We start from the raw sequence: 14,607 nt of genomic DNA, 5'->3' as shown, positions 1-14,607 counted from the left end.
TCCAGCTGATGCCGCCTCCAATCCCCAGGTGCCTTCCATGTGTAAAGTCTTCTCTTTGGCTTCTTGAACCAAGTGTTGGTAACAATCAGTCCATTTCTTTCACAAAAGTCAATAAGCATTTGACCCCTGTGATTCTGTCTTCCTAGTCCATGTGATCCAACAATATTCTGATATGATTCATCTCCAACAGTGCTATTCCAGTCTCCTAATATGATGCTGTTTTTTGTCACCTCTTCCATCTTCCTGAAGAATTTCTTCAATTGTGTCATACACGTTTTCCACCTCATCATTTTCATACTCTGATGTTGGCATGTGCACTTGCATAATCAGTATATCTACCAGTTCTGCCTTTAACTTCAGAGCAATAATTTTGTCATTACAAACAATCTTCTTAACAACACTCCTCACTACACTTTTATGCACCACTATTGCCACACCTCCAGAATAATACACTGTATAATCACCACGTCCTATTTCACCTTGTCCTTTCCACCGCACTTTGCTGACACCTAAAACAGACACCTCATTCTTCTGCATTTCCATTTTCAAATTCTCCAATTGCCTACTTGATTCAAGGTTCTTACATTCCATGTTCCAATCTTGTATCCATGANTTTTGCTGACGCTTCAAAATTTGGTGAAAATGCGACACAGCATTATCATTAAATAAATTTGTAGCGCGCATAGCCACTGCCTTATTAGGGTGATGCTTCTCAATGTACGATGCAACAGTTTCCCATGCTTTCAGCATTTCTCTCATTGTGCCAGAAGATTGTTGCTTTGCTGTTACCTCCTCCTCCTCTGACAAATTCTCCTCCACAACTTCATGCTGTGAAACACAATGAAACTCCAAATCGTGCAAATCATTAATGTAGACCGATTGTATGTGCATGCTAGATCAGCCATGCTCATACCTTGTTCTCACTTTTCAATGATTTTACGTTTCATTTCTATGGTTATTTTTATTCTCTTATGGCTCTCTTTTTGCTGCTTTTTCTTCGGGGACATTTTTGCAAGGGTTATTAAACTTTGCACAAAAAAATCACAAATAATATGTCTGAACACAAGTTTGGAAAAATGTATGATCACAAGTGACACTAAGATGCTAGTGGAACAAGTGCTAAACACACTCTGATGTAGCAAGCACACAATCCGGGACTTCCCCTCTCATCACTCGGTTACGCGAAACTTCGCTCGTTAAGCGAGTCTTTTTTTACAATTATGCGAAGTTCCACTGCATATGAAACTGTAATTCTGCCTGTGGTTCTGTATGGGTGTGAAACTTGGTCTCTGGCATTATGGGAAGAACACAGACTGAGGGTGTTTGAGAACAGGGTGCTGAGGAGAATATTTGGGGTGAAAAGAGTTAAGTGATGGAAGGTTGGAGAAAACTGCATAATGATGAGCTTCATAACTTGTACTCTTCTCCAAGTATTCAGTATTGAGGGGGTGGTCTTCCCCATGCACTTAGACCAGTTATTGGTCCATTGTGTGTCCCCCTTTTAATTTCTACTGTCTCCATACCCTACCGGTACTGGTGCTTACTATCAGCCCCTTTCTGCCAGTGAGGTTCCAACCTTCTACTGGCAGTGGTATCTAACAGTTAGTCCCTTTCTGTCAGAGAGGTCCCCCCACCTCTGGCAGTGGTACCTAATACTTCCCCCATCTACCGGAGGCATTGGAAACTACTTTGGGCGGGAAACTTTTTGGCCAAATTTAGCTCAGCGGTCTCCTAGAGACATTAGGTTCTTTTACGTGACGTAAATCTACGACACGAGACCCATGGCTTAAAGTCCCTCCCAGAGGACTTGTTCCCTGAATTTTTCCGCCCTTAAAAATTCCACAACCTCTGCCGGATTTGAACCCGTGTACCTTGAGTCATGAGGTGGGAACGTTACCCCTAGACTACGGAGGCCGCTTTCTCCAAGTATAACTAGAATGATCAAGTCAAGGAGGATGAGATTGGCAGGGCATGTAGCATGAATCGGGAGAAGAATGCACATAGGATATTGGTATGAAAGTCAGAAGGAAACTGACAACTAGGTGGGCCTTTATGTATAGGGAGCAGAATAATATTAGAATGGATCTTAAGGGAGATAGGATGAGATGGTATGGACTGGATTGATCTGACTCAGGATAGGGACCAGTTGAGGTCTCTTGTGAACATGGCAATGAAGTTTTTGGGATCCATAAAATGCTGGGAAGTTCTTGAGCAGCTGCACAATTGGTGGCTTCTCAAGAACAACTCGGCTCCATGAAGTTAGTTAGATAATGATCACTAATTCACACTTTCTGTTTAATTGACCATTCCAAAAGATTTATTTCATTATACTCAATATAAATGATATGTCGATTCATAACTAACAGATAAACAAACTTACTCAGTAGAGACAGCAAAAGAGCACTGATGACCTACAGCAAATGACAAATGATACTGCAATAATATATTTACAAGTTTTTGATAAGTTTCTATAATCTACTATTACTATTCTCTACTAATTGCAAGCTGCCGCAGCTGAGGTAAACACCGTAACTGTGGGTGAATGTCACGTCATGTCTGCTTGCTCTCACCTACACAGGGTCTTGTACACATTCAGCAATCAGTATTAAACAGATATTGATATGCATTGACATTTTGTACCGTGGGACTCAGTTCATTTCCTGTATCAGTTAGAAAGTTTAGCAAGCAACTCCAATATCATGCAACACAGAGTAAACCTGTGTTACTTACATCTTGCAATAGTGTGGCATGCTGCAAGTTGCATATTGCCCCATTCAGCCTAAACCCATTTATACTGCTCTGTTATTTACTGCACACATCACTATGTGTGGCTTGATGTGTCTGAAGGCTGAATAACATTAAACACATCACAGTAAAATGGCTATTACCAACTGTGTATGCGCTCATGCCTTTTCAGATTACTGTGAACATTGAATGACTTATTACAAATGTCACAGCAAAATGGTCGTTCCCCACTATGTATGCGTTTATGTATCTTCAGGGAAGAGTGGTGCTTGAATGACTTATTACACACATTACAGTAAAATGGCCGCTCCTCACTGTGTATGCGGAGATGTGTCTTCAGATGAGAATACTGTTTAAATGTCGTATTACACACTTCACAGCAAAATGGCCTCTCTCCACTATGCGTGCGCTGATGTATCCTCAGAACAGAATATTTTTTAAACGACTTACTGCACACATCACAGTAAAATGACCGCTTCTCGAGAAGAGCAGTGTCAGGTTCACACACAATAACCTGCAAAACAAGACGAAATAACACAAAAAAATTCTCCTATGGATTGAAATAACTTTGAAAACCAAGCACAGTGGCAGATTGAAGGGGCAGGAACGTGTGGGGGAGAGAAGAGAGGGTGAGCGCATATACAAGTGTGTTCTTGTCTGTCCATCAGCATGTATGGCTGTTTGTGAGTGAATAAAAGTAAAAGCTAGACTTCCTATATGTAACAGGTTACAAGATTAAATGATATGATGCATTTGTAAGGCTGTACAGCAATCTGATTAATAGTGAATGGGAATGTTAAATGAAGCAACAATAAATGCTGAGTTAAAGAAATTACCATAGGGCAGAATGTATATGGCCTAGTGAAATTCTTGAAACAGTACAAATAAAATGACTGGAAGAGAACAGTACACAGAGGGTTAAATAAACATGAACACCCTGACATCAAGAACAAATTCATATTCCAGGATGCCAAGCAATGTTCCCTCACCATGAAAATATCTGGCCTTTGTGAGAACATGGGCACTCCTGCCAGATGTGTGAACTAGTAATGGGCACACCACACTGTCTAGAAGCAGGTATGGGGGGACCACGCAATAGATGCTTGTGTCAGGCAATTGTAAGCATGATTTCCTCTTTCCTGATAGAGCTGACAAACTGCCACTCTAAAACACATGGCTTCAATGACTGTAGTGTGTTATCCTGTGTCTTTCCATAATGATATCAGAGAGTAATGAAGTAAGGCACAGAGATCACCATCCAGAGGCTGTTCTAAAGACAAACCCTGAAGGAAAACAGATTCGCTGGCTTCTGCACTGGCAGTCTCATAGCTGACCAGGCTCACTGAGCCAGATGCCCAGCAAAAGGCACCGCCTTGTGGGGATTGGAAACCAAATGGCCTTGCGTGTCCATCAAGACTCTGTAGAGCAATAATGATGTCTCATCAAGAAGGATCACAATGCAAAGGTTAGTGTCAGACTACAGAAAAAAAGTGCCCTCTGTATGTCAAGGTGAGCACCCTTTCCTCTGCATTACTCAGCAAACAGGCCACTTCATTGCCCTGATTCAGTTGCTGGTTTCAATGCTCTCTGGTGGGACCAGGTGTCTAGACACAGGTATACATCTTGTCATACAGCTCAGTTACCTTCCTCCAAGCTTCCTGACCACAAGAAAGAGATGAACATATAATTACAAAACTACGGTAATGAGCAAGCAATTTAAAAACCAGTAGACATGCTTGTAGAGTATGAAAACCAATGAACACAGAATAGGATTTTGTGTACGGATCTGTACACATCCATATACTCCAGATATGTAAAGCGGACTTCTGCTATATATCAGTGATAAGAAAGAGAACAGTTAGACATTAGATATGCCACCATCGTACAAGGGATCTTCGTTAACAATGGTCAATTGGAACCAGAAAGATGCCGCCTGAAGCAAGTCCCCTTAAGGGGGAAATTACACACAACAAATAATGTATACAAAATTTAATAAGGGCTGCAACATCTGAGGTTGCCACAGGTGTGTCCATAACCTGAGAAGTTAGTATGCCTTCCATGACATGTTTTGACAAGGAATCATTCCCCAAAAAACAACTCTGGCACCCATTTTCAATTAATAATGATATTGCCTTAACAACTTCTTTATTAAAACCTTCACAACACAACTTTATGGAGGTCAGTGCCTAGTTTTGGCTCTGCTACATGTTTCGGCTATTAATAGCCATCATCAGGCAAATACATGGCTAACATATATACACCACTGAACTGCAGTATTAGTAAAATTGGATACAGTAATATTAATTATATAACATGCTTGACGTAAAATACAATAAATTAGATTATAGTATAAAACAAGAATAAAATTCTTTGATTGATGCTTTACGTCATCGAGTCAGTTGTTGGTTTTTGTAATTTTGTTGCGTTCCCATGGACAAATAGCATTAAAATAATTATCTTTTTACATAAATAACCTTACCATATCACTAACTGAAGTTCTCAATTGCTTTTACCTGAAATTCTGATCCCTTCCTGAATGGTCTGCATTCTGCAGACTTCCTTGGGTTCCAGCTCACTTTATTTTTTTTCTTTTTCTAAAATTTCCTCATAGCATGACAAGACATCATCTGCTCCACATTCAGCCTTGGCACAATGATCACAGAGGGGATCATGCTTACAAAATAATCCACAGCCTCATGAATTTTGCTGGAGATTTCTCTTAAACCTTTTAACTGTTAAGGCACTTTCTTCTGAAATAACATTCTCATCAGTGGGGCCATCCTGTGCTTCTTCATATGTCTGCCTCTTCACCTCTCCCAGCTCCTCATTTGTTAAGGGGAAGGAATGAGATTCCAACAATTCCACCGTCATCTTCACTGACATCCTGGAATCCTGCCTCTTTTGCTAGAACTACTGATTACTCCTTCACAGCCTCATACAAACTTAAAGCTTTCTGCTGAATGAGAGCTAGGCTTAAAGGGTTGTAGATAGAATTCACATTACAAAACACCACTCCAAAATCTCCATTACTTCACATATCTGGTATGTAATTTTCACCTTTGAGTGGCTTAACAGCCTTTGTTTCAACTCACTGTGCACTCCTCAAAGTAGTATGAATCATCATGCCAGAATTCTGAGTAGCATGTATAATACCTACTGCACACTCGCCTCTTTTCTTGCAACACATAACACCCAATTTCACATGAATATTATGGCTGGTACACTTTCTCTTGCAGATGCTCTTCTCCCATGGCTGTAGCAAGGCCAGTAAATTTTCAACAGTCGCAGTATCAGAAATACCCGGTCACATACAGCACTGGCTGCAGTAAGCAATAGACTGAACACATGATGAGGGATGCCTGTGGGTGGTGTGTGTTTGCATGTGGATAGCAAATTGGAACAAAGTAGTGTGTCGCATGCTCCTGATGGGAACTGTTTTCAGTTAGGAAAGCCATAGTCCACTGACAGAATCCTCAGAACTTCGGGGAATTCTGACATATAGTTTGGCATGAATTTTCTCCTGCAGGGGCATGGCTAACAAAGGCTCAAATAATATCAGTGTCCTGTATTACACAGAATGTGTTTTGGTCAGGTGTCATATGATTCTCAAGATGCAGAATGTGCTAATGGTGTGCTTAATCAGGTTTGGAAATAAAGGTGTTCAGTAAGAATCTGTTGTGGGAGGCAGTTTGAAATTCCACACTGTAAGAAGTATGGGCCTGTGTTGCCACCTTCACCAAGGAGTACAGAACAAGACTTGCCTCTACAGGAAGACTGGAGTTTCTCCAAATTCCTCACACATACAATCTCAAGAGAGCTAGTGTAGATGGCACAAGAGTTAATACAGGACACAGTGTTTAGACAGGATTTGTGATGGTCTTGACTCCACTGTGGAGCCATACATGATGATGGTGGTGTCTGCTTCTCCCCACTTGCTCCATGCTGTGTATGTATTTCTCTGCTTTTACAGAAATAAAATTCTTAAGGATATAAGTTGTTCACTGTAGCAAAAGTTCGTAAATGAACTGTGCATTAAACGAGGGATACCTGTATTTGTGAAATCTGCCTAATCTGGGCATAGAGACGCAACTCACCTCAGGTTCACCCTTTATCCCTACAAACGTCAGTGGGACAGGATACTCCTCTTCTTCTTGATCTGAATATACCTCAGTTTTCATACTGACAGCCGGATATGCATCATGAGAAGAAGCTGGGTATATCTCATTACACATATCTTGTACTTTCCCCAAATCTGCAGGGTTCTGTAAAACAAACAATGCCATATTTATAATGTCTATGCATTCACATTATGCAAGCAGTCCTGGGAAGAAATAAGTGCATACTTTCCTTTCTCTACATTTTGAGTATCTGATAAAGAATGGGCTGTGTAATGTGTCCAACAGTTCTTCCATTGTTGTAAGCATATTTGTTGCTGTGGGAACATCTTTACGAAGTCAATGCCTTGCGACAGCGATCACTTCAAACTCCACTATTCTGGCTTTCAGGTGTCATGTCACATTCAATTCAAGTTACTGGATGTGATGTTTTATATCCAGTCCATAGCACATCAAACACTCAACATGTAATGAAAGAAAGTAGGCAGTTAGCGCTTCCCATAACCTCTTCTATTTTTTCAAAATAAGAAAAATCAGCTGAACTATGATACAGTTTCCCTCTTTGTGGCAATAAAGGAAATCCAGTCCACAGAATCCAGTGTGGAACATAAGAGTAGTCTGATGTGAGCGTTTGAATGTACAAGTGTTCCTGCAACTATAGCAGATTGTGGAGTTATGAACATACGAACATACAGTACATATGTACAATAATGTTGACAAACATGGAGCAGCCACACTTACTATCCAACTGATGCCTGCAAACAAGGTCACCCTTAAAACTGACCCTTGCAGCACTCCATTTCCCTGATGATAACATGCAGATAAAACACTGTCAATGGGAACACAGGAGCTACAATATGAATGGAAAGATGTAACCAACCTCAAAAATTCTAATGACAGGGCATTTTCCCTCCACATGAGAATTCTTTCACTCATTTAGCAACCTGCTGAGCTGGAACTGAACTAGCACTAGCTGTGGTATTATGTGATGATTTCATCTGCCTGTCAACTGCAGATCTCACTTGTTGCAGTCTACTGTGTAGATCCCATACTGCTTCAGCCTCAAATATCCAACTGTACAGTTTTAGGCAAACATGCTAGATTTTGTTATAAAATGTTATCTACTGGAATGGAATAGATTCCATTGAATCAGGTATGAACGCATCTGACTTGGTTTGTCCAATGTGAAATTTCTGACATTCCCTTTCTTGCTGTAACTTTCACCCTCAAAACTATTTGTACATCTACTGTATAACCACATGTCCCAATTTATGTACAGAGCACTATACAGTTTTAACACCAAGAGCACTTCACAGCATCAGAACACTGTTATCACATAATATATACATTGGTGCTTATATGGACTGCCCCATTTCTGCAACAGAATGGAATACTGAGTTTCAAGGCTAGTAGTGTATTGCTTCTGATGTGTCGTGTGTGTCAGCTAACGGAATGAGACACATGTACAGACACGTTTGTCTGCTTTGGCTGCTGGGGAGAAAGCACACTCAGTCACTTATAAACACTGACTCAATTCAACTTCACCACAACTGTAGATGCAACAGACTCCACATAATTGATTTGTTTGCACAGGTCCATCACAGCTGTTATTCAAAGCACACTCCTACCCATAAACAAGCAGTCTTGCTAGTCACTGGCAGTCATGCAGCCACTTGCTGCACTGGAAGACTCACTGCTAAGCAGACCCACAGGGTGAGATACCCAGCAACCCTGCCCTATGAAGGTGGGTAACTTGATAACAACCAGATGATATCATGGGTGTGAATGGAAACTGCAGGGCAAAGGGAGCTGATGTCAGATGAAGCAGATCTGTATGTCACTGAGTAGGGCAATGTAAAGGCTCTGATCATTATGGCAACAGCAGGAGAAAACCCTGTCTCCACAGGCAAGGGTACTACCAGTCAACACCTGATCAAACAGTTCATCAGGAAACATGGTGGTATCATCAAGCGAGCACTCAGGCATGGGACACATTTTAGGCAAACACAGATCTAAGTCAAACACTGACTTAAGATATCAAACCCACAGCACCATGTGAATCTCTGGGTTCCGAGATTCTGCTTCAGACACAGGCCCCCTGCAGTTTAATTAATTATTCTGTTTGCTGCATATTCAAATATCTTTGCTGACATATTATTCAAACATCAAGAAAACCATATCCTTTTGCTGCATTCTGCAGCAGAAGCCCAACACTGAGAAGTTCCTCTGCCCTTGTAATGTTACATGCTTTCCCACTCAAAATCTACATCACTAACATCACTCACCAGTTTCATACATGTCATTACAATCCACTTGTTTCTCACTTCCACCATCTCAAACTACAGTGCCACTAACAGATGTCTAATTCACAAATGCATGCAATAAGTGACTGGAGATAGTGCTTCCACCCCTGTACTTACTTACTTACTCATGGAGCTGAACCCTTCTTGAGGAACCACCAATTCTGCAGCTACTCGTTAATTTCTCAGCATTTTATGGAACCTGAAAGTTCATTACCGTGTTCACAAGACCCCTCCACCAGTCCCTATCCTTAGCCAGACCAATCCAATCAATACCATCCCATCCTATTTCTCTAAGAGCCATTTTAATATTGTCCACCCAACTACACCTTGTTTTTCCCAGTGGTCTCTTTCCTTCTGGCTTTCCCACCAATATCCTACATGCATTCCTCATCTCCCCCATTCGTGCTACATGCCCTGCCCACCTCATCCTCCTTGCCTTGATCATTCTAATTATACTTGGAGAAGAGTACAAGTTATGAAGCTCGTCATTATGCAGTTTTCTCCAACCACCTGTCACTTCATCTCTCTTCAGTCCAAATATTCTCCTCCACACCCTGTTCTCAGACTCCCTCAGTGTTCCACCCCTGTACTGGGAAGAAACTATTCACTCAGCTAATACACCCAACAGTTTCTCTTTTGCTAACAGTCACGCCGAAGTTGAACTGTTGTCAAATTTAATATGGATAAGAGATTGATTGAAAAGACTGTGTTATGACAAGTTGATCAAACTTATTCACACTGGGGGTAGAAAATTTAATTCTTAAAGTACAGTCTTTTGTCATGAGAAACCAACAGTTGTGGACAGTAAAATCATCACACATACAATTCAATGTGACCATCATCAGGGGAGTCTGCTTACACTAAAATCACTGTCTCTTCTGTACTGGGGAAGTGTGGAGATGAGCTTGCTTGTGCAGCACAAACCAATGCAGTGGTCTGAATCCTTCTGAGGGTTTCAGATCAATCCTCGCACAGTAACAAATTTTGTTCTGTGTCACTCCTATCCAGACATAGCCTGCTGTTGCTGTGAAATCTCAACAAACCTCTTCCTTCTGATAGTGACCACCTGGTCTTCAGCTGTGGGATGAAGTGTGTAGATTGCTGGAAGGGCCAACGTTTCATCCCAACCATGCCACTAACCTCAACTTAAAAAATAGCACAAAGTCTGTAAGTACGATGATAGTCACCTAAAGGCAGGAACAGAGGCAACTCCCCAAGTATCAGGCAAGTTAAATATGCTTCAGACAATAGGAAATGCCCAACATATCTGTACAATCAGCCAGTCATCACAAATCTTTAGAGAATCATTACTTATCCTGTTGATTCTCAACATAATGACAACTCTCTCTTATTATATACATTCACAAGTCCAAAATACAATGGACATGAAACTGGTCACAATCATAACACAAACAAACAGAGCAGAAAGACAATACAAAGCTAAACAAACACTGTAACTAACTATTTACTGTATGCTCCAAAAATTGATCAACTGTATAAAATGAGTTATTCTTGAGATATGAAAATAAATTGTTTTTAAAACTGATTCTATTCTTTCTAAGACTTTGAATGGTCTTTGGCAATCTATTAAATAACCTAATACCAGTAAACATAGTGCCCTTCTGGAAAACCGAAAGATTTGAAGTTGGAATATAATTTTGATTTTTGCTTCAAGCGTTCAGGCCGTGAACCTCTGAACCTAAACAGAAATTATTTTGATTATCTATCACAAACAACATCAAAGAAAAAATATATTCTCATGACAATGGTAAAATATCTAATTTATTAAAAAGACTTCAGCATGAGTCTTTGGGTCCCACTCCCAATATGATCCTTATTACTTTCTTTTGTAATTTAAAAACTCTAGCATTATTAGTTGAATTGCCCCAAAGGACTATTCCATACTTAATGATAGAATGAAAGTAAGAAAAATACACCATTCGCAGGGTTTTTAAATTCATAAAATAAGACAAACTCCAAATTACAAAAATAGCAGAACTGAGTTTAGGAAGGATGTATTCCCCATGACTCTTCCAATTCAATTTATTATCGATTTGTATGCCCAAAAATTTTATTACAGAGACTTCATTCATTACCATGTTTCCAAAGGTTACTGCTAGCAGAGAGTTAGCAGACTGTTCATAGGATGAAATATCATAAATCAAAACTGATATTCCCACTACTTTATATGTAAATGTCGGCAGCTCATTAATGAGTCACAGAGAAGTCCCACAGAATTTCTTACCCTGTTCTAGTAGTATGTAAGCATTAAAGTGAGGATGGCATTGCTTGTTATTTATTGTTGCAAATAAAAATTATTATTTTAATCACATTTCTTTCCTCATAGCTGATGCAATAAAATAAAAGCAGCTTCATTCACACAGCTGTACAGGTCTTTATATCATTGCCCTCCTTTGAGTTCTTTTATTATTTAAGCTTTGCAGCCAAATCTGTTGCTTTTTTTTACTTTCTTCTGTGTATCAATAATTCTCACAACCACTTTCTCCTATTAAGAGTCATGTTGGGCATGTATCTGTATGATTAGAACACGGCATGGGTACAGACTGGAATGATGCTGATATACAGATAGGTGGTGTCTGCTTCTACCAAATTGCCCCATGCTGTGTATACTTTTATGAATGTAATTTGTTCACTGAAGCTAAGTTCATGAAATGAGGATACCAGTATTTTTGAAATCCACCTAACAGATACACAGCTCACCTCAGGTTCAGCATATATTCCTGGAAATGTTATAGGGACAGGATACTCCTCTTCTCCTGCATCTGAAAGTACCTCGGTTTTCATACTGATGGCCTGATAAGCATTGCATGAAGATGCTGGGCACGTCTCACTACACAGACCTTGTACATTCTCTGAATCTGCAAGGTCCTGTAAAACAACCAGTGCAACTATATTGTAACGTGTCGGGAATCCAGAAGAGTCACTTCTATGGAAACGCTAGAATAGATCGTTGCATAGGAAACAACAATCGCTCTATTGTAGTTCTAACAGGAGTCTCCATGGCTATAACAGAGGGTTCGTTGCATAGCAGCGACTGAGGTTATAAAACGGGGTTGAATGCATTCGCACAGTTAGTCTTTATCCAAGTGTCGAAGAAGAGAGTCTCGGATTAGTCGCCAAAAGAAGTTAGTCTGCTATAAACCGCCAGAGAAGATAGTCCAGTATCGGCCGAGACAGTGTGTAAGCAGTAACTGTAACACTGCAAGAGTTAATGATTGTAAGGTGTGTGTAAGGTGAGCGAGCGGAATAAATTCGCTATATCAAACAACAGCGTAAATTTATTTGTAGCGTGACACACACAACACGCTACATTGGTGTCAGAATTGGTTTACGAACTTAAACACGCCTTAAGTTACTGTTACTGTCGCTGGCCAATGTTCATTCTGTGTGGTGTTTGTCTGGTGAGGTGTTGTAAACCTCTGGCTGCCTAACTGCACCACAGAACTAAAGGTTTGAAATAATACTGGAGATAAATGCAGTTGAACACAAAAAACCTCAGTATTTCCGCAGATTACTTTCAAATGACAACAGATGTACACAGTGTGAGAGTCTGCTTCTACCATGTTTTGACTGAAATTATTTACTACCTGATTAATGTTGAGCAAATCTCCTCAGCTCTGGCAATTTGTACATGGGTACACCATGCCAATCTACTCAGCTTGTGGCATGGAAATGATCAGTACTATCCTACCCTTTATGCATAGCTCACCAAAGTGGTCTCATTACTGCAGGTTTACCCTCTGGATCTTTCTGTGCATTTCTCATTCTCATATCCATGCTGCATGGCTTTCTCACAACATCTTTCTTCAATTTATCATTGTAATTCACATTATGCTAAATTGCTACAATAGTTACAACCACCCATAAAATTGTGACCACATGGATTACGAATCTTGTCATAAAATATTTGTTTTTTCTGGACTTGTATATCAGGGGATGAAGACAAATACATTCCTTCTCCTGTAAACAAGCAGAAAGAACTCACCATGGTTGCTCTTAGAGCAGGAAATATTTTTCCAATTCTCAGCTGATACCAACGGTCCTCACGGCAAACCATTATGCCCTCCTGCTTACTGCTTACTTCCATAGTCGTCCTCGCCATATAGCCTAGGGCGGACCACGCAGAAAACACCTCGTGTACTGCTGCAAGTCGTTGCCACGGAAACGCGTCAACATTGCCGTTTCCAAGAGCGCCCTCATTGACAACACAGCGCCCTTTATTGTTGCGTTTGTATCTGCTTCCGCAATAACGTGTTTATCTTGCCCCTGCCTAGGAATTACCGCCTCTTCTCCTTCCATTATTTCGACTTTCGCCGTAATGTCACCGATGGCGATGAGTAGAGAGGAGCGGGAAGAGTGTGTTCTATCCAAGAGCGGGAAAGTTACATGCCTACAGTGTAAAGTTACAAAAGATACAAGTATTTATTGTGAATATTACCTTAACGAAAGAGTTAATGTGGACAAAAAGGGATTTCTTAATCTACAAGATGAAATGAAGGAATTAAGTAATCTGCTAAAAATAGTCGTATGAAGTTCGATAAAAGAGGTTATATTAACATTATATTAACATACAGTTAATGTGATTTTAATAAAAAATGGCTAGTATTATTGAAGATTCTATTATAAATGAGGAATATAATTCGGGCTGTACGGAAGTGAAGAATGGATACTCTAAAGCAGACAGGGAACAGCATCACCAGTACATGATTCCAGTCATTAATAGTCGATACAGACTATTGGAAAAGTAGGAGGAGGTTATGAAAATGTATCTCAGAACATCAACGAACATATGGCAAAGTGGCAACAGGTAAGAAGAATGGCAGGAGAAATGGTAGTAATCATAATCATGGGCAGTCATCTCTAGACCGGGCTAACCGCTACGAGACGAGTCTCCGCCCGTATTCTTCAGACACGCTCCCCGCTCATCTTTAATATGCGTTCTAAAGCGGACCTTACACGATCAGTAAAGTAAAGCTCTCCCTGTAACAGGCTGTGAAGGCCCATAGGGTTGAGACGTTGAGGGTCCCACATTATCTAGACCAGTGGTCCTCAACCTTTTTTTGCTCGTGGCCCACTTGTGACTTTCATTCTGTTCTGTGCCCCCCCCACCCCTCATATTGTTTAATTATAATAAATATAATATTGATTATAAATATGTACTTTATCAACTGTACTTTTATTTATAACAATTGTGATTTCAATCTACCATATTAATGTAATGAAAAAGATATAAAAATGAAAAGCAGAACAAAATATGGATATCTATATGAAAGTGTATATATAGTACCTTCAAATATAAACCAAGCAAACTGGTCCATGGGAACAAACAATTTCTGGCAGCTTGAATTTCTAAAATTTATGACTGCTCTATTTCCAAATTTTTTGAAGATGTGGAAAATTTTAGAAGTCGATATTCATAAATA

The 14,607-nt window shown here is 40.1% G+C and overlaps 1 protein-coding gene across 2 annotated transcripts; it reads right to left on the bottom strand.

Annotated features, from left to right (window-relative positions):
* Positions 1-2,221: 2,221 nt before the first annotated feature.
* Positions 2,222-14,334, bottom strand: LOC111865427 (zinc finger protein 333-like). 2 transcript variants are annotated; one of them, XM_023853455.2, is made up of 4 exons: positions 13,170-14,334; positions 11,885-12,052; positions 6,840-7,007; positions 2,222-3,259 (listed from the first exon to the last, which is right to left on the bottom strand). In XM_023853455.2, exons 1-4 carry the CDS (start codon positions 13,284-13,286, stop codon positions 2,885-2,887), a joined length of 828 nt encoding a protein of 275 aa, XP_023709223.1. In that variant the 5' UTR covers positions 13,287-14,334; the 3' UTR covers positions 2,222-2,884. The 2 variants fall into 2 exon arrangements, 1 of the variants encoding a protein (XP_023709223.1); XR_002842976.2 differs by lacking the exons at positions 11,885-12,052; positions 13,170-14,334 and adding an exon at positions 7,741-9,343.
* Between the last annotated feature and the right edge of the window lie 273 nt (positions 14,335-14,607).

This window comes from Cryptotermes secundus, unplaced genomic scaffold, assembly GCF_002891405.2.
Source record: "Cryptotermes secundus unplaced genomic scaffold, Csec_1.0 scaffold343, whole genome shotgun sequence".
Lineage (NCBI taxonomy): Eukaryota > Metazoa > Arthropoda > Insecta > Blattodea > Kalotermitidae > Cryptotermes > Cryptotermes secundus.
Note: the sequence above shows the minus strand (reverse complement) of the source record. Positions and strands in the feature narration are given on the sequence as shown.